At 40.0% G+C, this 27,845-nt stretch overlaps 1 protein-coding gene across 1 annotated transcript in view; it reads right to left on the reverse strand.

Moving 5' to 3' along the window:
* The window catches only part of LOC122796782 (macrophage mannose receptor 1-like), a 2,734,532-nt gene that overhangs the window by 2,082,997 nt on the left and 623,690 nt on the right, over positions 1-27,845 (reverse strand). The window contains 1 exon segment of the mRNA XM_044065509.1: positions 21,461-21,643. Within this exon segment, the coding sequence (XP_043921444.1) occupies positions 21,461-21,643 (183 nt within the window).

The raw sequence follows: 27,845 nt of genomic DNA on the forward strand, positions 1-27,845 counted from the left end.
GTTTCACAATGAAAACAGACAGCATTAACAGGAAACTTCTCTGCCCTTGAAACTCACATTTATTGAAATGACATAAAACCCACATTCAAAGAAAATGCATCTGGCCAGTGATGGATAAAGTTTACCTTTGGGCAATTTTCAAACCATAGGCACCTTGCCTACACTTTTGGGACAATGCAGGCATACATGACTTATTTGATTCACCTTCCTGATTGTATTAAAATATATTCCTTGTATAATACAGCACCACTTGTTAGAGTGTGTTTAAAATTCGTAGTTTTGAAAATGTTTCCAGTTAAGTAATGAAACAAAACATATGACCCAATAATGAGAAAACTGCCCATTTCAGATCATTACAACCATAACAGCCCACTCAATATCAGTCAATATGCACAATCTCTGCAGAAGTAAAAGTCATCTGAATAAGTGTACATTAAAGAGTTCTGTCATTAATGATGACATTGTTGCTAGCAAACAACTTTATATTTCAGCGTTTCATCTATAAATTCAGTGCCTGCTGCCCTTGAAGAATAAATTGTTTAGGTTACATTAAAATAAATGGTAAGCTAGTAATATTGCAATAGGGAATGGCTTGCAAACCAACAACAGGTTCGTGGTTACTAGGCATCTCATCCAAAGGTGGACACACTAATGACTGCAGTACCCTAACTCCCCTTAAAGTACAACACAGTATCAGCAATCAATCTACATGGTGTGGGAGTAGAACTCACAACTTTCTGCTTCAAACACATGTATATTACCTGTTATGCTATTAACACTGCTTTCAAAAACCTATAGTACAAACAGCCACAACTACCCATGCTAAACAAAATAAGTGCACATTAAAAACAGACAGTATGAGCAGCGATAAACTTCTCTTCCCTTGAAGCTCACAATTCCTTGAAAATACACTAAAACTCAATTCTTTGAAAATGTGCTTTGAATAATCTGGTAGATGGTGTAGGGGATTCAGGCTCTTGTTTCCTGCAACAAAACTACAGTGTTTGAGCTTGAACAAATTAACTAACCTGCGATCCCTAACCAGGGCATTTGACACACACTCACACCTTACCTTACCTCAATTCCATGTCCAGAAGAAGCAAAAGGCATTTGGGCATAAATACAGTCATGTTAGTTTTAAATTGTGGATGTGGAAAATAAGTAACAGCAGGAGGCTCAGATGTAAATGCAGCAGGAATACTTGTTTGTTATGTTACGTTTAAATTCTGTGTGGACATAGAAAAGAAGAAGCAACAGCAGGAGGTGTGTACATCAATGTACTCAGGGATGAACAGACACTGAGGGCATTCTCTAAGAAGAATAAAGGCCCTTAAAGAAGAAATGTAATTTATTTGTTTAATTTTTTAATTAAAAAATAAATGTTGTGGCAGCCCCCACAGCTAGCAGGACCCCCACCCAGCCAACAGGGGCCCTTCCCAGCCGGCAGGCCCTAGGCAACTGCCAAAGTCACCTAGTACTGGATCTGTCTCTGATGAGAGCTATTGTGAGGACAAATAATGGCAACAGACACTGTGGTATGATTTAACAATATATAAAAAAGTGCACTGAGCCAGGGATATCAACTTTTCTACATATCAGCTTTTCTGGGGGAACAGGATTATTACTTGTGCAATAATGCTAGGAGAAGCATTTACTTTAGGGACTCAGAATGTGTTAGTAGCTGCTTTGGAAGCCAGTGTCCACAATGCAGAAAAGTCTATCAGTGGCTCACATACCATCAGCTTTTATAACTGGGCCATAGCTGAATACTACCATGGGGACAGAGCTATCATACTGGAGATGTCTGGAATGCCTGTACTAACAGACATAAAGGTGTGCATATTATAAACCATTCTTATTACACAGACCTTCCACCATCTAACTTAGTCATATTTGGAATGTTACAGCCATCAGTCTCATAAATCCTGCACCATTTCCCAGTTGTGATGCTGATGCACATGGAGGAACAGGTGTGGTTCACATGAACAATAGAGTGGAAAACTACCATCATGCAGGCATTCTATGATATAGCCTATATATCTGAAGTCCTGGAGGTGCATTGACTGCACCTGCATTGCCATCTCCTGATGGTCCACACCTGATGTATAAGGTGTCTAGTATATTGATTAGAAGGATTTCTACTCCATTAACTGTAAGGTTCTGTAAACCAAACAGGGTGTTACACACAATGTACCTGTGCACCATCCAGGCAGTTCCTATGATTCCCACATCTGGCACAAGAGTGACCTATCCCATCATTTTTTATGCAGTGGCCCTTCCAAAGGGTCTTGTAGTTTGTAGGGTCACACATTACCAACTAAAAGCCCATGACAGTCCAGTGACATGATGATACATAACAGACCATACATAATGGTGTTTGCTGTGGTGTGTTACAGGTGATGCTGTATATGCCTCAGAACCATACCTGATGTCACCCATCTGTGGCTCCAGACAGAGACAGAGAGGGCATGCAACACTGCACTGCACTGTCATTTAGTGATGTGCTTGGGGTGTTTTAGTCTGACTTTCTCTGGCTTCATCTGGCAGTGCACTGCAGTATACTCCCACAACATACAAGCGTTGTAGTATGCGCCATGCTACACAACATGGGCCATATGGAACTATGTAAATAGTTACAGCAAGGGGAAGCAACAACACTGGATGGCACTGGTGTGCCAACAGAGCAGGAAGAGTCTTGTGAGGAGTCAGAGAAAGATACAGCTCCTGTGCAAGACAGATGGTGGCACAATATTTCATGGCACTGGCAGATAGGTGGTATCTAAATTCACAACTATGGCCCATGCCAGGAAAACCACCAAACAAAAATGATGCAAGCATTTCCACACCCACTCTGGGTGGGCTTGGACTGGTCACAGTGTTGATCAGCTGTTAACAAGCACACATAAGCCAGGGGGACAGAAGGCTACAGTCATTTGCACAGGTGTGTGTGTGTGTGTGTGGGGCACATTAGCATGAGACAACAATACTAGCATAGATGTAGGGGTCATGGGTGGTGCTTGCAGTTAGTGCGCACATGGCTAGGATGTTATAGGGTGTCAGGGTTCATGTCTTCAGGTGACAACATTGAGCTTCCACGAGTGGTGTATAAGTCAAATGTAGCAGCTATCCCTGCAGAGGCAGGCATGGAGGCATGTGTGTTATGGGATGCTACTATATGTTGGTTCCATATGCAGGATCCTGTTCATGTTCTCTGTTGTGTATTATGACAGGTGGCTGGCATTCGGTATTGCCTATTTAACCAGAGATATGTGTTATTCTGCTGGCAACTACTGAGGTCTACTATAGAACTATGAGACCCTGAATGCAACAGGTGGGCTAAGTTCAAAGTGAAGTGGAAAAAAAAGTCATGCAAGTCCATGGGATCCAATGTTGTAACCAAAAGAGAGACATCCATGTCAACATGAGTAGCCATGACCTGGGCTGGAGGCAATGATAGAGAGAGAAGAATGTTGTGAATGTTTATATGAGTGACAATGGCCTGAGGTGGATGTGACAGTTGAGGCAGCGATGTGTGCAAAGTGACCATGCTCAACTAGAGAGAGCAACTGTCCCCTACATTACCCTACCACGTACAAGCAGCCACAGGGGCTCACTAATGTCTGTCAAGTGGACTACCATTACCTGAAATGTTTGAAGGTATTCATGAACACTATAGATGTATTCACACTAGCCACAGAAAACACTGAGCACCTCACATGTTTTGAGTAGCATCTACTTGTGAATTGATCACAGATGTGCATATTCAGTGGTTGATGCCTAGGATAGCATTAATAGTACGCAATACCAGTGCCTCAGGTCATCAGTGGGCACCTATTCACCTCTCCCCAGTTTCATCCATGTTCACTTTAAATGACTCATTGAGATGATCTCAGTGTTTCGTTTGCCTGTATAGCCTGTGTGAGATGCACATGGACACTACACAGTGATGATGAAAGAGGGCCATCCCGAGTCTCTGCAGTCCCCTCAGCTGTGAGGAGGGGAGTATTCCCTCTACTGGTAGTGTTGCTGATAGTGCCACAGTGTGCTGTGACATATGACTGTGCCATATGCACAGTACCATCACTGTCAGCCTTTATGGACATGTGGACCTCTGGCATGTACGAATCCCCTCCTAGTGGAAAATGTAAAAGAATACAGATAACATAACCATGTGAATGGTGGTACATGAGATAGGCTCCCACCATTGACTTTGCATCAGACAAACAGCAGTATGCCAGGAATTTACATAGGCTATAAGCATATGAATGCATTGGTTCAAGATGCACCCTTCCCTGTCATGATGTAATTATATGACAGAAATACTGTATGCTATGTGAGCATATACTGTGAAAAAGTGCTCAACAGTGCTGGCTTGCAAGGATATGTCACACAATTCACCTAGTGTATCCTCCACAGGTATGTGAATTGTTGTCTCCTATGCTGCAGGTGCTCAGAGTTGAAGTCCTGATGTTGCTGGTTGACAGTAAATCACATGGTGAAGTCTGCATATGGCAGATGGATAAGTTACAAATGCTACTTCTCACTTGCTGCATACCCAACAGACACTCTGGCACTCCTAAACACTCCAGTTCCCATATCCAAACCAACTCATGGAATCAGTGTCTTGCCACTGTCAGCTATGCATGGTATTAGGAACTGCTGTGGCTCTGTGAGTTCACAGTGAGCTGTGAGAGCAGACCTAGTGGTAGACCTGGCAGCAGCTATTTATTGCTCCTTGTTTCTTCCATGCACAATTATGCTATTCCCCCTCCAACACACATGCATACTGTGTGGTGGAATCCACCAGCAGCATTTATCTGTTGTTCCATTTCTTTTCAAATCCTGGTTACCTAAGGCCTTATTTGCCTTATCCACATCTGACACATGCCTACCATATATCTATATGACCAGCAGCAGAACATCTGCCTCTTTAATGTAAATGTCTCAGTGTGCTGTCATTCTTTTGGCACCATGAAAGTTCCAGTTATAGAAAAAATTATGTGGATCATTGTGTATATAGAGGACTGTTCATGTTGGACAGCTCCCACCTCCCCACTGCCAACCTTATCCCTATGGAAGCTACTGTCTCACACAATGCTTTAGCATAAATATTGCAATCAATAAATAAATAAATAAATAAATAAACAATAATTCTAAGCGTGTTTCCTGCCTTTCCTGTAACTAGTCTAGCCCAGATACAGATTTTCTCTATCCAGGACTGTTTGCAAGCTCCTGAGCCCCCCCACCCCAAGCCTTTCTGTGTTGGAGGGAAGCCTTCTAGCTTATCAGTGGGAGTGGTAAGCACTAGATAGCCTATCTACCACAAGAGGAATGGTTTCTGGCCCAGAAATTGTAGTTTATTGGCCGTTTGAGCAGTTTTTCCACCTCTTTCAACTTTCTGGTTTAAAAGCCCGCATTTGCACTTGTTTCCCACCTTTCCTGTAACTAGTCTAGTCCAGATACAGATTTGCTGTATCCAGGACTGTTTGTAAGCTTCTGAGTGGTGCCAAAGTCTGCTCTTCAATTTTTCCCTTAGATCTGCTAGTTCTCTCCTTTCATGTACTTTTACTAGCTCATTCGTCTAGCAGTTTACCAGACTTCTTGTAGCAATTATTGTAGCACACAAAAGTGCTACCAACACTAAACATTCTACAAGGAAACAGCTCCAGTACGTATTATAAATGCCCACCCCTCCAGGCATGTCTAAAGGTCAGTTCCCTGTGCTTTCTACTAATAGCCTGGTGAACTTGGGCATCCTGAGGCAATGTAGCAACTGCCTCATGTACACTGACAACCCTTTCCTCTTACCTCCCAACACACAGACTTGCGAGAGATGCACTTTATATATATATATATATATATATATATATATATATATATATATATATATATAAAACTGGAAGCCACGCACTCTCCAACCAAGACTGGAATAGCTGGTCAAAAGGGAAAGATCAACACTTGCACCAAACCTCATGGAACACATAGCCCTCCAGAACACACACCAGCATTGATTTCACATAAAAACACAAACCACACATCCACCTTCATGGAGGCTCTCAATAAAAATCTACCCAAACAACAGAGACCTCCAAGGCAGAAACCCACTGAAACAACACAACACTAATCACAAGACACATAACTCTCCTAAACAGTGCCATTCACCCAAAGCCCCTAAGGCAAAACAGCATGCCCAACACACTAGTCACAGGTGACTCGATAGTGAGGCACACTATGTCCCACTCATTAGGTTGAATAAGGAGAAAGTAACAGTTAGCTGCCTATCAGGTGTCACGATCTGCCACATCACGCATGCACTCAGGTCCCTCAACAACAGGTACAAATATGACTCAAAAAATTGAACATGTGGGTGTGAATGACCTGAATCATACCTTCCTGGACTACATGAAAAGAGACATGGAGGAGCTCTCAGATTATGTAACCCAGGCGGGTATGACCCTTGCCCTGAGCAGCATCCTACCATCTCCCAGAATAATACCACAGTAGAAGCAGAAAATGATTTATTTCAACAATTGGCTAAGTTTCTGGTGTCATTCTACGGGGATCCAGTATCTGCCTTCCTGGGATGACATGATTGACAGACCTTGATGCTTTGCCAGAGATGGCCTGAATCTGTCACCCCTGGGCTTCCAGATACTGGCCAAGGTTCTTGTGACCCCTATAGTGCCTTTTTAGGTGGTGTTCCAAAGACCAAATTATCACACTAGCAGCTACAGACAAATGCAATCTGAGGGTCATGCTGGTAAACGCTAGAAGTCTAAATCTTAATGCACTTGCTCGAAGCACTCCTTACAATGGAGATCATCGACATTTGTGCTGTAACAGAGACCTGGTTCAAGGCAGCAAAAAGTACCCCTGCACTACCAGGCTATAACTCATTCCACACCTTTTGGTCCCAGAACTTGGACTGAAGCTCCAAAGGCGGTGGTGTTTCCATATTCATAAAGGATGCGCACACCTCCAAATTGGTAGCCCAACATAATGCATCAGAGATACTTCAGGAGCAGCTAACATTGGGTAAGACAGCGATTCAGGTCATAGCCTGCTATAGGTCCCCAACCATGTCCCAAGACTCACACTCCATGTTCCTAAGCACCCTGGAGAATATTAGGGTCCAACCTAACACTCTCATACTGGGCGACTTCAACTACCCCTCCATTAACTGGGGAAAGCTTCTCATGTACCAATGTACTAGCACGTTTCCCAGAATTCATTAATTCCAATGCCCTGGACCAGCTCATTCTTACCTCCACTAGAGGTAGCAACATCCTTGACCTGGTCATTACTAACATGGGCGACCTTTGCTCTACACCAATAGTCAACTCCACATCCCTCTCACCCCCCACCCCACCCCCACAAAGGTAACCACCATGAAAAACTTCTCCAAAGCTAACTTTGGGCTCCTAAAACAGAGGTGGCTAACTTCATGGTACCCATGCAAATGGAGAGTAGTTGCATGACTGCTGAATCATACACCAATGCGATGTACGAACACGTACACAAATGCATGGATCTCCGCATACCCATAGAACCAAGACGCACTCCTCAAAAAAAAGGAAGCCAATCTGGTGGTACCCTGCCATACACAAACTCTAGAACAGAAGGAGAAAACTGATGCAAAATAAGGTGAAGTCCCAAGACTGGAAAAACTCCCTTATCAGCCTCAACAAAATGTTGAGATCCCCCATCAAATCCTCTAAAGCTAGCTATGAAAACAGAATTACAGCAGATAGTAAAGACAACCACAAGGCCTCCTATAGTTATCTCCATGGCAATACCTAGATTTGCCCTGAGCTACTTCACAAAGTTTCATCCTATACCGAACCAACAGATATTGGCAATATATTGGCCGATAGACTCAGTGCCATAAACTACAGAGTGAACTGGCACCTCACCTGTGTGCCCTGTTCAATCACAGCCTCACCTCAGGCTTTGTCCCTACTGAATGTCGGACTGCTACAGTCATCCCACTCCACAAAGGAGGAGTGACTACAGACCCTGGGAACTATCGCCCCATTAGCCTGACAAGCCTGATATGCAAAGCTATGGAACGCATCATCATGGACCTAATAAACAAGGATATATGGAATCTCCAAACTCTGCAACCCACACAGTTTGGTTTTGTTAAGGGTAGATCATGCCTGCTCAATCTGATCGACTTCTTTGACTCAGTCAACAGAGCTGTGGATGAAGGCAAAGTAGTTCATACAGCCTACCTTGATCTGGCCAAGGCCTTTGATACTATTCCTCACTCAGGAATCAAAGAAAAACTCACTAAGTTAGGCATCAACCCCTATATCACTAAGTGGGTTGTAAACTGGCTCACAGATAGAGCCCACAATATGAAAGTAGTTGACTCCAAATCAGACTGCTGCCCAGTTACAAGTGGAGTCCCACAGGGTTTGGTCCTGGGTCCTCTCCTGTTTGATATCTACTTCTCTGAAGTCCAGGCCAACACGAAGGGACTCTGGCTGACAAGATTCACAGATGATTGCAAGTTGGGAGCTATTATTAACTCCCCACGTGATGTTGATATCCTACAGAAAGGCTTCACTTAGACCAACAACTGAAAAAAGACTGGCTAGACACCGCTATGTAAAACTGTTTTAATACAAAAAGTTCCAACAATGTAAGCGCTTTCGGGTTCACCAACCCTTCATCAGACAATAAAACACACAAAAAATTACCTATTTAAAATCAATGTCAACCAATCAGCTGTTAATACATAACCCGCCTTTTTTGTAATGCAGGTTTTGAAGGTATCATCTCATTCAAACCTGGATACCTATGAGAGGTGAGTGTGATAATCCATTTGGATTCTAAAGTCTCTGTGAGTAACTTAATATCCCCCCCTCTAACTCCCAACCTTACATTTATAATAGCCTTAAGAAAAAAAGTATGTGTGGGATTACTCTCCACATGCCTATACAGAGCATTCTGTTCAACCTTATTTCTGATGCATGAAAGATGTTGTAGTATCCTAACCTTTAACATGTTGGTAGTCATGCCTACATAGTAGGCCAAACATTGCTCACACTCCGCTAAATAAACAACATGTGTTGTTCTGCAGGTTGTCCTAGCTTTAAAATGGAAGATCCGTCCATCTGATGGATGCACAAAAACAGGATCCTTGTTTATATTGATGCAAGCCTTGCAATTGCCACATGGCAATGTTCCTGCTTTTGCTATTAAAGGTTTGCTGCCAGAAACACCCTTCTCTTTACATAACAGATCCTTCAAGTTGGTGTTACATCTGTACCCAAAACAGGGTTTTGGTCCTACCATATCACATAACCTAGCATCACTCCTTAAAATGTTCCAGTTCCTGTTGATTATAGCCTGGATGTCAGTGATGTTACTGCTATATGTAAAAAACATTTTAGCTCTATTAAATTATCTATGTGTATGCGTAGGGCATATCTCATCCTGATCCTGCCTCAACCAAGGTTTAAATTTCTTAGTTCTTTCCAAATTACTGTGATCTACCTTGGTCTGCACCATACGGTCATTATATCCCCTGGTGGTAAAGCATGTCTTCAGATTGTCCACTTCAGTGCCATATTTTTCATCATCTAAGCACAATCTTGATGTCCTACACAACTGACCCTGGACTATATTAGGAAACATGTACCGAGGGTGCATACTGTCAAAAGACAATAGATGGTTTGTCCAACATTCTTTTCTGTATAAGCTGGAAGAAAAATCACTTAAATCATGTCTAATCCTGGTGTCTAAAAAATCTATCTGTTCTGTGGAGTAAGTCATGGTAAATCTGAAAAAAGAGGTGGTAGAATGTAAATACTCAAGAAAATCATGTAACAAATCTACACTCCCCTGCCAAAACATAAAAATATCATCAACAAAATGTGCATAGGCTCCTATATATTTAGCCCAACTGGCATTGTTAATAATGGTCTCACTCTCCCAATAATACAAGACCAAATTGGCATAAGTATTGGCACAGGGGGTTCCCATGGCCACCCCCTGTGCCTGTCTATATGCCTGTTGTCCACCAATAAAGACATTATTCTCCAGTACTAAGGACAATAGAGTGCAAATCAAGGACACCTTATGATGGTCCTCACCCATGCTTCGTAAAACATGTTCTATAGCCTTAATACCATAACAGTTACCTATCACGGTAAAAAGACTCTGTACATCCAACGTTACCATTATAGTATTTTCATGTGATTCTTTTAACTCAAAAGCCCTTACCATATACAAAAAACTTTTTGTGTCCTTCAAAATATTTTGTATCCTGTCTACATAAGGTCTTAAAGTATGCTCTAACCAAATAGAAATATTTTCTGTGACCCACCCCCGACCTGAAACAATAGGTCTAAGGGGTGGGTCAAGTAGAGACTTGTGAATCTTTGGCAAGGCTTTGAAAACCGGAGTGGTGGCTTTGTTTATCATCAAGAACTTGAATAAATCATCACCTATCAACATGTCAAAATTCAACCTCCTTAGAGCTGTATGTACACCTTCTACCACCCTGTGAATGGTGGTTGGATTAACAGGAATGTACGTTGTATGATCTGATAACAAATCTTTTACTTTAGAATAGTAAAACTCACTATCCAGCACTACCACTGCCCCTCCTTTGTCAGCCATCTTAATCACTATATCAGTATTGTTGGATAGACCAGACAAAGCTACCTGTTGCTGTTTAGTAAGGTTAAAATACCTATTCTGCTCTCTATTGCTAAAATAATGTAACAAATCATTTTCACAACTTTTGATAAACAGATTCATTGCTGGAGTAAAAGGCAGTATATATGTGCTGGGCTGTTTCAAAGCAATTCCCATGCTCGTAATATCAATGTCATTGTCTGTATTGCTATTAAAAACACATTTTAGCGCCAAATTTCTACAAAACAAAATAATATCCATGACTACATCATTAAAAACACTTGCCCTCCCTGGGACAAATGTCAAGCCTTTGTTTAAAATGCTCAACTCATCCTCATTTAACACATAAGAGGATAAATTAAAAACCATACCATTACTATCATCAATAGTCACTCTTGGGTCCTTCTCTTTTTGTTGGGGTCCCTCCCCTCGCTCAATGATCGCATCCATGCTCCACGTTTCTTTACGGGAGCTGGGAGCCTTTCGAAAAAACGTTGTCACCCCTGTGCTGTCTTAGGGCAAGCTCCTTGTTCACTCACCCCTATGGAGTCCATGCTGTTATAGTTCCTGGCTCCCATGGATGCGACCTGTACTGACGAAGGTGCTATACCTTCCAATTCTCCTAATCCATCTGATGTAAACTTCCCTGTTGTCTCCTCTCTGTCATCTGTGAGCTCTGAAAGTAAATCATCCGTTTTACTGGAAGTGGGCCACTCAACATCCAAACGAGTGGAAGGAACCTCTCCTGTGCTCTGCGAGACAACACCCGCTAAAACGGTGGCGCCTAGCTCTCTCCTCACTTGTCCTCCATGTTGAATCTCACCCTGCTGGCGTCCTGACGTAATGCAAACGTTGCTGACTGGAGCGTTTGTTGAGGCCCCATTGTGCCTCGGCCAGACAAAAATATTGCCTGTAGAAAAGTCCTCATAATCGCGTTTGAGCTTATTAGTTTTCTGATTTTAAGGAGTGATGCTAGGTTATGTGATATGGTAGGACCAAAACCCTGTTTTGGGTACAGACGTAACACCAACTTGAAGGATCTGTTATGTAAAGAGAAGGGTGTTTCTGGCAGCAAACCTTTAATAGCAAAAGCAGGAACATTGCCATGTGGCAGTTGCAAGGCTTGCATAAATATAAACAAGGATCCTGTTTTTGTGCATCCATCAGATGGACGGATCTTCCATTTTAAAGCTAGGGCAACCTGCAGAACAACACATGTTGTTTATTTAGTGGAGTGTGAGCAATGTTTGGCCTACTATGTAGGCATGACTACCAACATGTTAAAGGTTAGGATACTACAACATCTTTCATGCATCAGAAATAAGGTTGAACAGAATGCTCTGTATAGGCATGTGGAGAGTAATCCCACACATACTTTTTTGTTTAAGGCTATTATAAATGTAAGGTTGGGAGTTAGAGGGGGGGCTATTAAGTTACTCACAGAGACATTAGAATCCAAATGGATTATCACACTCACCTCTCATAGGTATCCAGGTTTGAATGAGATGATACCTTTAAAACCTGCATTACAAAAAAGGTGGGTTATGTATTAACAGCTGATTGGTTGACATTGATTTTAAATAGGTAATTTTTTGTGTGTTTTATTGTCTGATGAAGGGTTGGTGAACCCGAAAGCGCTTACATTGTTGGAACTTTTTGTATTAAAACAGTTTTACATAGCGGTGTCTAGCCAGTCTTTTTTCTTGCATATTCTGTTCTATTTGGACTGGTAGACTTTGGCTTTAGCATGGAACATTGTTTTTTGGTTCTCTTAGACCAACAACTGGTGTCAGAACCATGGCCTTATGTTCAATGCCAAAAAATGTGTCATCATCCCCTTTGGGAAAAACTCAGTTCCCATGAATTACCACATCGATGGTAATCCACTGAACACAGAAGGCATTATAGGATATCTGGGAACACAGGTTGACAGCAACCTCTCTTTTGACCACCGCATTGCCACTGTGGTCAGAAAGTCCTTCTATGTGGCACATCTTATTACTAAGGGTTTTGCATCCAGGAAGAAATAGGTTATTGTCTCCCTCTACTCTTCCCTCATTAGGCCAGCCATCGAGTACAATGCCAAATTTGGCATGAACTTCACTAGAAACCTGCAACAACTGGAGAGGCTGCAAAAGTACCTCACAAAGAGGATCCTCTGCCTTAAACACTTGTCCTATATGGACAGACTCAAAAAACTCCAACTATTCTCTGTCTCATATCACCTACTTAGAGGCAATCTCTGCTTGACTTACAAAGCCATGTCTGACCCAGCTGTGTTAGAAATGCTACATGCAAAGAAATCCCAATCCCTCCACACCACACGCTCCAGAGACCTCAACCTCATAACCATAATCAACAGAATATGCTGGAGGGACAGGTTCATAACCCAGAGACTGCCCATGCTATGGAATAGACTTCCCATACATGTCAAACAGAGCATCTCACTGGCCCTCTTCAACAGAAATCTTGATAAGTGGATGGGAAATAGAAAATTCACCCTGGGGATCATTCCAGTGGCTCTACTTGACAGAGGCACTGGGAACTAAGGTCAGCTGACACGATGCCAGGGTAATCCTATGGGCTAGGCTTGTAAAGGCTCCAGGGCCATTGGCCTAGTACACACCTATGAACCTATTTATCTTTGAACCTATACTGCTCCAGCCTGTGTTACATGTGGGCATGTGCCCCAAATACACAGGCCCTTGCTGCTTTACCTACAGCATGGTTTTGCCCACAGAACTGCAAGCCCAGGATCCACTGCCGTTTGAGCATTAAACATAGCCTTCTTGTGCACAGGCTGCATCCCCAACCCCTACATGTATGTTAATGTCATGTATGGTCTGCAGAGTTATCCCCCAATGGACTACAGTCTGTTATGCTTGGACAGAGAGCTTCTCACCTGGTCATGGGGACAATAACCATTTTGACTGTTCCCATGGTCTTGCTATTTAGATATGTCTTCCCTCCCTCCTTTCCCAGCATTGCAACACTTCCTGCCTGTTCTCTGTGCCCTAACTGTGTTGGTCACTCTACCCCAATATAGTCTGCCATATTCCTGCCAAGGCCCTTGCAGTGTTACAGTATGATGTGACAGATGTCTCTTACCATCATATACCATGGAGTTGTCCTTGCAACTTGGTGTACGTTACCAGCACTTCTCTCTGTTGCACATTTCCCTATACTTTTTATATTGCAGTATCCTATGGTTGCAGTCATGCATTCATTTCTGTACCAAAATCTGGCATGATATGGTAATAGTGCTGTTCTCTGGGCTATATAGTGGCTTGTATCACGGTGTTATTCTAATGAGGCAAAATATCACACGATTCTCTGAATTACACTAATGATGCAATGCATTATTAGCACAATTCCCTGCTATGTGGTCTTGTCTGCCTCATACATAAGTACTATGAACAATTAGTGCATGTATGGCTTTGTTGTTGGGCTATGCTACTACACATTCATAGCATGGTAATAGCCAGAGACATCACACTTCCCAGATACTGGTCATGGGACATGTAAGATGCATATGACTATGGGGTATGGTCACACATCTGTCACACTGGACTATGCTACTGACTACCTACATTGTGTTACCATGGACAGGCATCACACTACTATGCTGCCCATCTATGCATGTCATGTGATGTCATGCCCCAGCTATTATTTTCGCTCTTTGGTTGACTTGGCATCTGCAGAATCTATGTGTAGCAGACATCCTGTGTAGTGCTAACAGGGAGATGAAATCTTTCTTCACCTGTCACATATACAGCACAGGTAGCATCTACTGGGGTATTGTTATGAAGGTCCCATGTACAAAGTCGGTGCTTGGCACTAACTTGTCAAGGTGCTGAGTAATGCCACAGGCACCATTCAGTCTGGTGCAAAGTGCTGGCACAAGTACAGTGATCTGAGGAGGTGCCACCCTAACATAATGTTATCCAGAAAAGAGAGGAAGAGATTAGAATGAAACAACCAGACTATTACAATTAGGATTCATTTATGCTATGCCATATTATATTAGGCCTTATTCTATAGCTCTAGGTTGTTTATGATCTCAGTGCTTGTGTTGGGCTCATTAATGTGTTTTCTGTGTTATGTAATACAGGATGATATAGTATTAAATTGACTTGCCTGGCACAGGAGGCAGGCCAGACTCTCAAAGTATCAGGGTAAGTGCACTGTGTTGCTGCCAGACCTCTATATCTTTGATTCAACTTCTTGTCATAGCACAATCTAGTTCTGCATTTCTGTCTAAAACCAAACCATTGAATATTTCTTCACTGCTTGTATGATTTATATATGGGTTTAAATGCCTTTATAATTGTGCTGCTGACCTTATTTCTGACAATTATTCCTGATATTGATTTGCCAGTTGTAGTAGTTTAGCGTTTTATTGTTCATAGCATCATACGTCTGTAGTCATTGCCTTTTCCAGACTACCATTTCATAATGCACTTGTGCCCATGCCACTGTCCTTCACTGTGCCACTTATTGCTGGAAAAACATGGACATTACAATTGTCATCCAACTGTGACTACTACAGCAGGGTTTGTTTGTCCATTACCAAACCATGCTTTTACTGTTAGGCATGTTCTATGTGGTTCTATGCCAGCCTGTGGCATGCATCCCTGCATTTACTGCACTGTGTATGACAGCTCCACATACACGTGTCTGCACAAGACAGTGTATTTTATTTCCACATTTTGATTATTTTTTCCTTGCTTTATTACTCATTTCTTATTCCATTTTATTAATTTCTTAATCAGGTAAGCCCAATGAACAAAAGTGTCACTTTTAAGAGGTGACACGGAAGCACTCTCTGGTCAAATGGCCTGCTTAGAGTCACAAAAATGTTAAATAGAGCTGTAAGGAATCAAAGCCAGTAACTCTGTCTCCAGGAAACTGATCATATTTATTTATTTATGATTTGTTAAGCCAGAAGATGGACTGATCCAAGGACCCTTTTCAACCAAGAACCTTTCTCAATAGATATTAAAGCAAATAATATATAAATGGTGTTATAGAAATCTTGAGACACTGCCATTACTTTAATCTTTCCTGAGCAGCATTTGTGAACAATCTTTTATGTGAATGCCAGTGACATAAAATAATACAAAGTTGCATGGAAATACAATCCCTGGCTAAAGGGCATAAGCCAAGATAAGATAGTGCTTATAAATAATTCCTCTCTTTATCAAGGCATAAGTATTAATATAAGCAAACATTTATGTTGAAAATAACTCCTGTAATAATCAGATGTCAGATAATAGATGTAAACCAGCTATAAGACTTTGCAGTGGTTTTTAGAATTGCCAGCTCAGCCTGTTATTAGGATAAAGATAGAATGGAAAGGTCACCACACACTGATGTATTGTAACAGCAGCTCTTCTATTAGAAGTTGTATAAAACATGTATTAATCAGTACTTTTCTATTTCTATCAAAACATTCCTAAACCATATGTGTAAAGAATAAACAAGAATGTAAAATACATGCTCTGTAAAATGTACATATATGCTACAAACATAAAAAATAAGGAAATGTATATTATTCTATTTTATACATTGTCTATAGAATGAATGACAGGAGCAGATGTTGTGCCTTACACATACATGCTGCAGATTTTTATATGAAGTTTCTATTAAGGTTTTGTATTGCTTTGTAAGTTGCAAACTTTCATTAATTCTGAATTATTCAGCAGTAATAATAATGTAAATATGAACTGCAGCTGTGACAATAATGAATAGTCTTTCTCATTAGAAATGTTAGACAACTAAGAAGTAAGTTGTTGATTGGTCTGTTAGCATTATTTAAGGTAGAAGGTTTTACGCTATTAATTATCTGATGAAGCAGTGTTGGAGTTTTACCGTGAAAGTGCTTATTCCTTCAATAAATAGTTTAAGTAAAATTTTTTACATCTTTGTCATCTGCCTTGTGTTCCAGATGCAGCTTTTTTTGTGAATTCTTATTAAAATACCAACTATGAAAGAGTGATACATCAGCTCATGGCTGCAAACATGACAAGGCTCTGGAAAGGTCCAGTCAGGAACCACTGGATGTCAGTTTAGGTAAGGGAGATGAAAGGAGGGAAGTTGAGCCAGATAGAAGACAGCAACATGGATATAATGTTATGGCAAGTACATAACTTTCTTATCTGATGTGTTTTTCATCCAACTCAACATATGGATCAGATTCCCCAGCTACTAGCACTCCAGGGTGGTCACAAGGAAGGATATTTCAAAGAATGATGGAGCTGAAGGGTGCACAAGATCAAGAATGCATGTCCATCTTATAGTGTTGATACCCAGGTATGAACTGTAGACCAAGTAGCCACAGCACAAGCGTCGTCTATGTGAACTCTAGCAAAATAAACACTGGAGGCTGCCACTGCTGTAGCTGATGGGTTTGTGTGTAAGACACAGTCTATTTTCTTTATTGGTAAAGGCAGCTTAATCAGAGAGCGACTTGGACAGTGTGACTTTAGAAATGCTTTGTCCCAGTTTAGCCTTTCAAGGGGAATACAAAGTTGATCTGCTTTCCTGATTCTTTTGGTACAATGTAGGCAAAATCTCAGTTGAAAGTGGACTTTTATCAAGTATAAGATATGTTCACCTTTGTAAGAAAATTTCAGAAAGGAAACTGGTAGGTTCATTATCTGGTTAATTATAGCTTCTGAAGCCACTTGAGGAGGAAACTCTAGGTTAATCCAGAGGAACACCCTATTCTTGTATAAAATCAAGTAGGGATGCTTACAAGATAAGATTTGTAGCTTCAAAATGCTCCTGACAGATGTAACTGTCTCCATGAAGAAGGTTCTCCAAGACAGAAATTTCAGATCTGCTGATGCTACTTGTTGAAAAGATGAAGGAGTTAGGGCATGAAGCATCACAGTGATATCCCAGAGACTAGGTCTCTGATAGAGAATCTGAGAAGAAAAGTCCCTTTTAAGAAAACCTTAGAAAGTTACAAAGATACAATGGGTTCTGGTTTTCCCCATCATAAAAACTGGATATGGCTGCCAGCTGAAACTACTGGCACCTTCCTGGAATAACCCCTTTAGAAATCCAGAATAGAGGATAGAGGTGCTGAGAAAGGATCTAAGTCTTTAGAAGAAGTCCAATCTGCAAATAATTTCCATTTACTTCTATAATCCTTTCTCATGTTAGGTTTCTGGGATGACAATAAAATGTGAGTAAATGAAGCCGAAGGCCAGGCATTCTTGGCCATCTCTGGAACTAGTGGAGCCAAGTGGTTAACTTCAGGGTTTTCAGGTCTCAGTGGGGCTGGCCAAATGGATGAGATAGAAGGTCTGGAAAAGGAGCCAGCATGCATGGAGGGTGTTTAAGGTGAGGCCAAAGGAAGATAAGTCAAACCTGCAGAACCAGAAAGGGGCAAAGAAATTAAATATTGCCTTGCATCTGATGGTTTCTCTAAAAACTTGATTATAAGAAGAAAAGGTGATAAAGTATGCAGGAGTACTAGGGGCAAACTACGGACTAGAATATCCTTCTGTGACAGTCCCTCTGGGATTATCAGGGCAAAGTAGCTGCTCTGCTTAGTATTCATGTGGGAAGCAGAATGATCACAGCATGGCTGGCACCAGTGACTGAAAATCATGGTCACCACTGACTTACGGATCACTTTTGTGGCTGAAGAATACATTTGTTCAGTTTGTCCACCAAGACATTGGAACTCCCTGGGATGTGCACTGCCATTGGAAAGCATTGAAAAGACATTACTCTCTGCCACCGTCTTATGGCTTCCCAACATAGCAGGTAGAACAGGTTCCTCCTGGCTTTTTGATGTACCAGACTACCACCATTTTGCCATCTGGTTGAAAATCACACTCTTTAAGAGAGAGTCCTGAAAAGCCTGCAATGCCAGCAGAACTGCTCTCATCTCTAAAACATTGATGGGAATATTGACTTTGATCGTGGACCACGTGCTTTCAACTGTCTACCTTTCAAGATGGCTCCCACCACAGAAAGGAGGTGTCCATGGTCACAGTGGCTATCAGTGGGGTGGAAAGGTGAAAGGAAGAAGAAATGTGACAAGAGGAGAGATCAACTATCACAAAATGTGATACCTGCATATTGAAGTGAACCATATGAGAAAATAAATGCCTTAATACAAGAGAATGAAAAAAGTGCTGAGGCTGGATTCTGTCAGACCCAATAACTACTACATTGACTGGAAAATACTATATTGGATCAGATTGTTGCATTAGAAAGTAAATGAACGGCATAAAAATGTACATACCTGATACAACTAAAATATACACACAAGCACAAAAAAAATGTTATGGTGGTACAGAGAAAAAAAAAACAGCATAAAAAGCCCCCTTTTTAGTTTGGGCATATATTGTCTTCTGGAAAGAGTTAGTCATTGGTATTGTAAGTATGTATGTCTATGGTTTAAAATGTATTGTTTTGAAGCCTTCAGTGAAATATAATATAAAACCAAACTAGGTGAGGACTATGCCACCCACACCCCCAATGTGAGGGGCTGTGGCCACCCCTCCAACTATATATACTAACTCCAGGATTGCACTATAGTGGGGAAAAGGGCATATACCTTTTACTTGCCTTACAGTACTCTATGCAGTGCCAGTACTTCACTTCAGTGAAATGAGATTCGATGAAATGAGCTTTCAGCAATTTGGTCGGGGTGAATTCAAATTCAGTGAAATGAGCTTTCAATGAAATAAAGTAGATCCATATATATATATATATATATATATATATATATATATATATATATATATGTTATTAATCAGTACTAGTAGCTTCTACATCAGTCATTGAAATGTGCACCCCATAAGTGGGCCAAACAGTCTTCAGCTGATGCCAGAAAATATGTTACATTTTCTAAGTCATGCAAGATTGCAGTTATAATTTACATTATTCTATTTTGTTGGATTCCCAGTTATTATTTTGTTCCTGTATTTACCTGTGTATATTACTTCCTTTTGGCTATTTTTCTATTTCAGATCTTTTTAAGTATTGTTTTGCTGTGGGGTGGGTCTGCCTCCTAGTGATCCATCTCACTCCAGATGTTCTTTCATCTTTACCCATTAATATATGTCTTTCTTCATGACTTTCTAGTTAGTCGATACCACAAACTATGCCGGTCTGTCCATGCCTATAATGACATCCTTACAACTCTCATTGTTCTGTTGTGGATATTTTCCTTTTTAAGACAACACCTGCTATGAGTGCAATTCCACTACAACATACCTCTCAAGTGTATGAATTTTCACAGAATGTCCAGATTTTTTGCCTCATATTTTCCTCTGATCATCATAAAATGTCTGGTTTACTGGCAAATAATTGAGGAATGAAGTCATTAAATAATGACAGATATTTGAGTTGCAGACTTCATATCCTTCAGAAAATACATAGTATCACAAAACGTTTTATTCTAGCAACTTTCTAAGTTTATAAGAGCAATATTTAACATCTGTCCCTATTTGTGTGCCTTTCTGCCCTTATTATTTTTGGTTTTGTCCAGAGTTCTTGTGCTTAGAGGTTTTGAGGTATGCTCTTCAATTTTGGGACAAGTCCTGCACTCTGGCTCTCCCCCAGTCTCCAGTGTATTAGTAGTATATTAGACATTACATAAATCCTCTCTGAGACAAAGCAAAGCAGGTGCAAGGCTGCAGGATGCATCACCTTCCTCCTCATTAATAGTCCTACTGATGCTATAAAAAGATGTTTTGCCCAATAAATATCTTACCAAGTCATCCAACAGTAATGTATCCATTAAATACAAAAACTGTGTTTACCCCAAATTCTAAACATTATTTTTCTTTAATACAGAGGGAGAAATCAAGTTTCATTTCTACCTTTTCAGATGAAATGAGTTGTTGTAACTTTTCTGTATTATCACATATCCTTAGGCCATTTACATACAGTCTTGGTTAAGACACGGGCAAGCGGATACTGTGGAAGGGTGTTGAAAATGTCTGTTCCTCCTTATACATTTTTGTTTTAAAAATATAAAATCAGAAACATACGTATGTCATCTGATGCCCTGAACAATTCCCAGATTGAAGCTCCTCTCAACCAAATGTTAAGAAACAAACAAAATAAATAAATAAAAATAGCCTTCTATTCTAAACTGTAACTCTAGCTACCTCCTACCAAAGTGTTGCAAATGCACTGCTAATATTCATTAAAGAAGCTGCATTATCACCTGCAGCTTCTTATATCAGTGTCATTACAGCACGTGCACCCCGTTAACGAGTGACAGCCAGCCCCTTCACCTTGCACTACTTAAGGCTCTCCATATCTGCATTCATAGTACTTTCCAGTGTAAGCAGCCAGCATGCACTATATGCATAAATTAATCAGGAGTTCATCAGTTCAGCAAAGCAGCTGTTCACAAAATGGGATTATTGACCCCTACTTCTAAAAAAATCTGGAATAAGCATTCTGTTTTTTTGAAAATGCTTGATACATTACATAGTATAGGTGCAGATGGTTCACACTGCACCCAATGGGCCAACAACATGGTGGATCAGGAAATTCTAAATAAATTAACCATCTTTGAGCTATGTACCTCTGGGAAATGGACTATTACAAGTAGGAATCTAGATGTGCAGAGGATCTTTCTCTAGCCATAAGTGCAATGCTCAAATACATATTTACAGAACAAGTGGGACTAATAAATGTTCTGAACAGTTATAGTTTGATCATGACTATCACAAAACAGTACAAATAAATATTTTCATAGCTCATTATGTATGCTTGATGTTCAAATGTCTATATAAAAACAAATATAACAGTATTTTCTGGAAGTACTCACAATATCCAAGCCGAGAAATTATAAAACTGTACTCCTCTATGTTATGGACACTGGCTAGGTCCGCTTCTTCTTTCCGGCATGTAACCAAGGCTTCATTCCACATTTTCTGATCTCTCCTGATGGAGTAACAATAACCAGCAAATGGAACCCAACCCTCAAGACATTTGGTGTTATCTTCAGTTACTGTTCAAGTGAAAAATAAATAAATAAATATTAAAATAACTAATTCAAATGTACTGCAAAAGTGGTATGTTTTATATTCTATTATTCTGCTAATTCTCGCATCACAAATTTTTAAGTAAAAGCATATAGTACTGTAAATATTCATGACCAGTTAATTATTGTCACTAGCCAATCTTATAATTGAAGGTTCTCTGTGTCATCTGAAAGAGATTATGACCAATAGTTCTTAAAATAGTGTTCTGTGGAGGAATCAATTGTTTATCCTTGTTAAGAATGAACATAGACTAAAACATTTGTATAATTCTTAGATGGATAGATATGAATAGGGAAAAAAATATCCTGCATGTAACAAAAAGGCAAAGCAATATCCAAACTATTTCTTTGCATGCACGCACACCAAAAGTTTTTATAGATAGATAGATAGATAGATAGATAGATACATAGATACATTGATACATAGATACATAGATATGGATATAGATATAATATGTAATGAAAAACATCAGGTTAAAAAGATGTTTGCTGATCTAGTTAGTTCTTCCAAGAAGTTAAGGTCACATATTTGGCATCTATGTTTGCATAAGACACATCAACAGCAAGGTATGGCTCCAAGGGGGTCTTAGAGTATTTCTATAGCTGGGGATGGTTTGGAAGATTTAGCATTTATGCAGTGATGGTGTCCGATACAAAAGGTAGCTTCCTATATTTTTATTGACCGTTTAATCAATTTTTGAACCAAATATTGCCAGCTTTAAAGAGGTTGTAAATAGAGACCTTGCACAAGTTAACAGTTTCCAAAATCATAATTTGTTTTCATCTTTAAACATCTCCATAGCTAGCCAGGTACAGTCATTGAATTCTGAGCTGGAGTCTCAGAAACTTAAAAAAATTTAAGTGAGATTTTAAGGACTATGAATCAGGTGAGGTCTTTATAAGATTGTGATCAAGGAAAGCCATAAACTTTGCAGGTGTCAATCAAAGTAATGGCCAAGTAAAAAATAAAAGAAAACAATATAATAATAGAGCAATTTTGCATCAGTCTGACATTTCTTCTGAGTCTTCTACATGAGCCAGTACTGATACGGATTTGGAGGTATCCCCAAAGGCAAAGAGGACTTTTCGAGGTCCAAACCATACAAGCTGGGTGGCCGTAAAAATCGCAATCCAAAAAATGTACTTCTAATGTACACTTCTGAGGTATTTTGAAATGCATTTTTCAATATATTTTCTAATGATTTTCTTATATTATTCCAAGCTAGGTCTTTAATTTAATGTAATGTTTAATTTACCATGTGATAGAGCTCATTAGATTTACATTTTGGTAGAGTGTATAAAGGGTCTTGCATTCAGTACTATCTTGTCTTGTCTGAAGAAGTAGATGTACTATCCTGTGCGAAAGCTCTTACTTTATTTGTGAATAAATAATTATTTTTGGAGTGTACCCAGGTCGCGTTCATACTTTTTTGTTTTCCAGGTTTGTTTTGTGTTTTCATAGTATTTAGGAGATTTTGACAAAGATGTAGAAAATTGGCATTTATGTATAAATTTGACTGGTTTTGAAATAAGTGAAACTATTGAAGCTTAATTGGACAAGGCTTTAAATTTTGTTTCTAGTTCAGTTGTAGACTTACCTGATCTGGTCCAAGATATCAAATAATTCTCTGGAATACAAAATTTAAAATACTGGCATAATTTTAGGGATGATGAATGTCCTACTCAGGCTGATAACACCTTTGTTTCTAAAAAATCTAACTTTCAGCCACCCTAGCACCCAGTAGTTAGAGCTTTTGAACAAATGGTCTTAAAAAATGTATATCTTAACCAAAGAAATAAACTTAGGAACGTTGGTCATAATCTTATACTAGTGGAAGGATCTACTTTGAAGGTTCATAGGTTCATAGGTGTTTAGTAGGCTAATGACCACAAGGGCTTTTTTAAGCTTAGCCATGCATCCCAAATCTCTGACAAGTTCTGATACCCTTGATAAGTGTAAGCATGGGCCTGGGAGATAAACCATTTACAGGTTACCTGTTTGCATCAGCGACATAGGTGCCAAACCAGGGATGAATTTTCGGTTTCCCATCCAATTTTCCAAGTTGCACTTGAATTGGATTAGAGAGGAACTCTGCATCACATGGATGGGGAGCCTGTTCCATAGATGGGGTAGTCTCTCAGATACATTCCTATCTCTCCAGCCAGTCCTATTTATATCACAGGCAAAGTTTAAGTCTTTTGAACAGGTAATTCTGGTACTGTTTGCCTTGTGGATATGCAGGAGGTCCATCAGAGTAGATTCTGACAATATCCTGTATGCCAGACATAGATCTCCCCGCCTGTAGGAGACAGAATACAGGGATAGGTCCTTGAGGCAGTCTGCATAGGACATATTACTTGCACCCTGTATTCTTTTAATGAGGAACATCTGTGGATGTTCCAGTTGTTGGATATGTCTGGTTAGGTACATACCAAGGAGGGCATTGTACTTAATGATTGGTCTGATGAATGCCGAATACAGTGGAACAATGACTTCCTTGGACTTAGATGCTATACCTTTGTTTATAAGTTGCACAACATAGAATGATTTCCTCACCACTGTAGACACATGATGATCAAAGGCTGGATTACCATCTATGTTGTCCCTAAGTCCTTGACTACTGGGTCAACTGTAAGGGCTGTGTTGTCAATATGACAGTTACCGGGTATGAATGACATCCCAAAGGATACTATTATGCTTTTCTTGGCATTTAATTTTAGTCCATGACTCTGACCTTTAAAGGATTTAAAGAGTCAACAAAATATGCTAGGGACAAATGCTGATAAAGGTATAACTGTCATAAAACCACCGTTGACATACCTGCCATTCATCTGATCGTCATTCACAATGTCGAAAAGACATTCAAATGTTTATTTAAAATAATGACTCCATTATTTCACCGAGTACTTTCTTTCGAACTACTGAATGTCGCAGAAATGAATTCGACGATCTGTGATAACGAAAACATGGATGCGATGAAGATCTGCTCGTCGCAGTAAAGAAAACTGAAATATAGAACGGGACTACTAGATGACATGATGAATGAGCTAACGGTCATGAAGACTGTCATAAAAGTTCTGTAAATCATGCAACAGGTGGATATATCTCCTTACAGCCTACGGGAAATCTGTAGACCTAAACAGAGTAATTTAGGAGTGTGGAAGGGTGAGTAAAACTGGGATATGAGTAGGTTGTATTAATGTGCACTGTCAATGAGAGTGAATTCGCTGAAGTTATAACATGTAGTGTTATGACAGCTGAGGATGAACATCATTCCGCTAGTAAATATTGCTGTAATCATTAATTGTGCATTGTAAAGTGACAAGTACAAGGTGTAATATAGTATATTGAACTGACATTGAAAAGCATCTTCCTGTAATGTTTCAATAAAGTGTGTATATGTTTTCGGAATTGTATCAGTTGTTCTGCAAATAGTGTATTCTGTATTTGACAATGGTATTAGATGCAGCAGCATAAAATGTATGTGTGCATTGGCAGCTATCTACAGACTGATATTTAAGGTTACTTACATAGTAGTAGGAAAACTCCTGTAAGCTGTATGCAGTATTCTTGATGAAATGTTTGATGCATGAAGCAATAATAGAGTTGACAGTGATTTGTTTTTACGTTGTGAAGCGCACATTCGAAAAGCATACTGCATGCTGTTATGTACCTGTGGAGGCATAAATGATGGCTGTATAGTGTTCTATTCAGTGATTACCAGTAGGCATTTGTCGCTAGAAAACATGTATCAGCTTAGGTGTCTGTCTGCACAGCTCTGCAAGTAGTAGTGGGAAATGGTACATGTAAGTAAGTGTATTGTAATAATGTTTGTCCATTAGTAGATGTTTTCCATTGCTAATGCAGTCCCTTTGTCATGGGTTGTGTAAGTGTTACTTGTGATATATACAAGTTATACAGGCCTGTATTACATCGTAGTATTAGTGTTCATTCTTAGTAATCACTGTACTGTTGTTGATTTGTAGGTGTGCTCAGGTACTATGACAGACCAACCAAACGTGAGTTATCCTGGTGTTATTGTCAGTTTGTATGGCATGGTGAAATCACAGAAAGGTCACCCAATTCTTATTATTGGGGATTATCAATACTACCTTGAAAAGAGTAACCCTGAGAAGAATTACTGGTGTTGCACTCAGAAGGCAATGCAGAGGTGTAAGGGCCGTTGTATAATGGAGAAGTGTGCTGGTGAGGAGAGACTACTGAAAAGCATTGGCCATCTTCACACACCAGATGTGGTCAGGGTAGAGCAGACTAGGGTACGGGAAGCCATTAAAAGGTGTGCTGAATAGACTCTGGAGGATCCATGTAGGATTGTGTCAGAGGTCCTAGCAACCATGTCCACTGACGTAGTGACCCCCTTAAGTAATACTGATGTGCTTAAGCAGAGTGTGCATAGGGTAAGGCGTAGGAACAGCACATATGCCAGAGTAGACCTAGCAAGTCTGAAAGATTTAAGTCCAGAGATGGTACCATTGAAGCAGGGACACTTCATCATTAAACATAGTGCACTCCACAGCCATACCTATGATGTTGTGTTTCTCACTACAGAGGGTAATCTAGGCCTGATATGCAATTCTGAGTACATTCTTGTGGGTGGGACATTTCCCATTAGTACCAGGGAGTGTAAACAGGTGTACTCTGTTCACTGCAGCTTAGATGGTTCCAGTAATAGCAAAGTAGTACCTGTAGTGTATGCCATCTGATCTTCCAAATGCAAGGAGTGCTATGATCAGTTCTGGGCAACCCTAATGGCATTATGTGGTGACTTCCATCTCAATTTCCAGCCCAGGGTGGTACTAAGTGACTTTGAGAAGGGAGCAGTGAACAGCATAATGAAGCATGTACCTAACAGTACGGCCAAGGGATGTTGGTTTCATCTGTGCCAAATTATCTGGCGGCAGATCCAGGAGCTTAGTCTGATGCAGGTGTATGGCACAGATACTCAATTTGCACTGTTATGTAAGCAGATACCTGCACTTGCTTTCATACGCACAGAACACATAATGGACACTCACATTGATTGAGGAGGTGTTGGGGGAAAGGGGTGCCTCTCTATGTGAGTTCTTCAAAAACAACTACATTCTAGGGAGGCCAAGATGGTATGGCATGAGGGGTTCAATGTCAGAGAGACAACCTCCACTATTCGATGTCCCTTTTTGGAATCAGGTTGAGACATGTACCATGGGCTACCCTAGGAGGCAGAACACAGTAGAAGGATGGCACCATAGACTGAGGTCTCTATTGGGTAAAAAGGAACTGTACATCACAGATGTGCTGCACGCTATTTGTTTGGAGCAAAACCATTTGGAGGATGTTAAACAGAAGTTTCTGTGTTGTGTACCAGCATCTTTGAAGAAACGTAGGCTGTCTGACAAAGAACATATGATACAACGTCTCCTGGCTAAACAGGATGAACTAACACCATTAAACTTTGTACAATTCATGGCACACCATTGCTCATTCTGATATATTTGCCATTACCTTTAATGTGTGCTATATCTCAGTGGCATTACAGTAAAAACATTCCTGTCATTATTACATTTTGATTATTGGAACGTGAACTGCTTCTTTTATATTACAGAGCATATGCACTTGATGGAAAGCACTAATTGAGGAAGGAAATCATGTTTGATGTGGAAATCTGATGCACATACACAAGGAAAATGTCATTTAAAGCTGGATCACATATTTTTGGTGTTTTACCGCAAATCGGATGGAAATGTCACGATTCGACATTTTTGACATTTATCTATGCTTTACAGCCTTATGTTATATCAGTTTTTATTAATTTTGATGTTTACATTCGATAATAAATACCTTTTTTATTATAAATTTTGATTTTATGATAGTAAACCACTAATAAAGGTGGGGGAGTTATAGGGAAAAAAAGACTACAAATTGGGAGCTTGCAAACAGTTAAATGATTTACAAACATATGTAAATTGGGAGCTAGATCCAACAAGTATTCAAAAAAATCTACTAATTATTTTTGAATTAAATAGTTTGTTAGGTTGTACTTAGAAATGCTAGAAACCATTTGGTGGTTAAATATCCTATATGTCAAGGGTTTTATTTACTACCTAAAACTCATAAACAGGTTAATCCATTTCTGAGTAGAATGATTGCTTTGGGAATGAGCTCTCTTAC

This window comes from Protopterus annectens, chromosome 3.part0, assembly GCF_019279795.1.
Source record: "Protopterus annectens isolate FY-2018-M chromosome 3.part0, PAN1.0, whole genome shotgun sequence".
Taxonomy (NCBI): Eukaryota; Metazoa; Chordata; order Ceratodontiformes; family Protopteridae; genus Protopterus; species Protopterus annectens.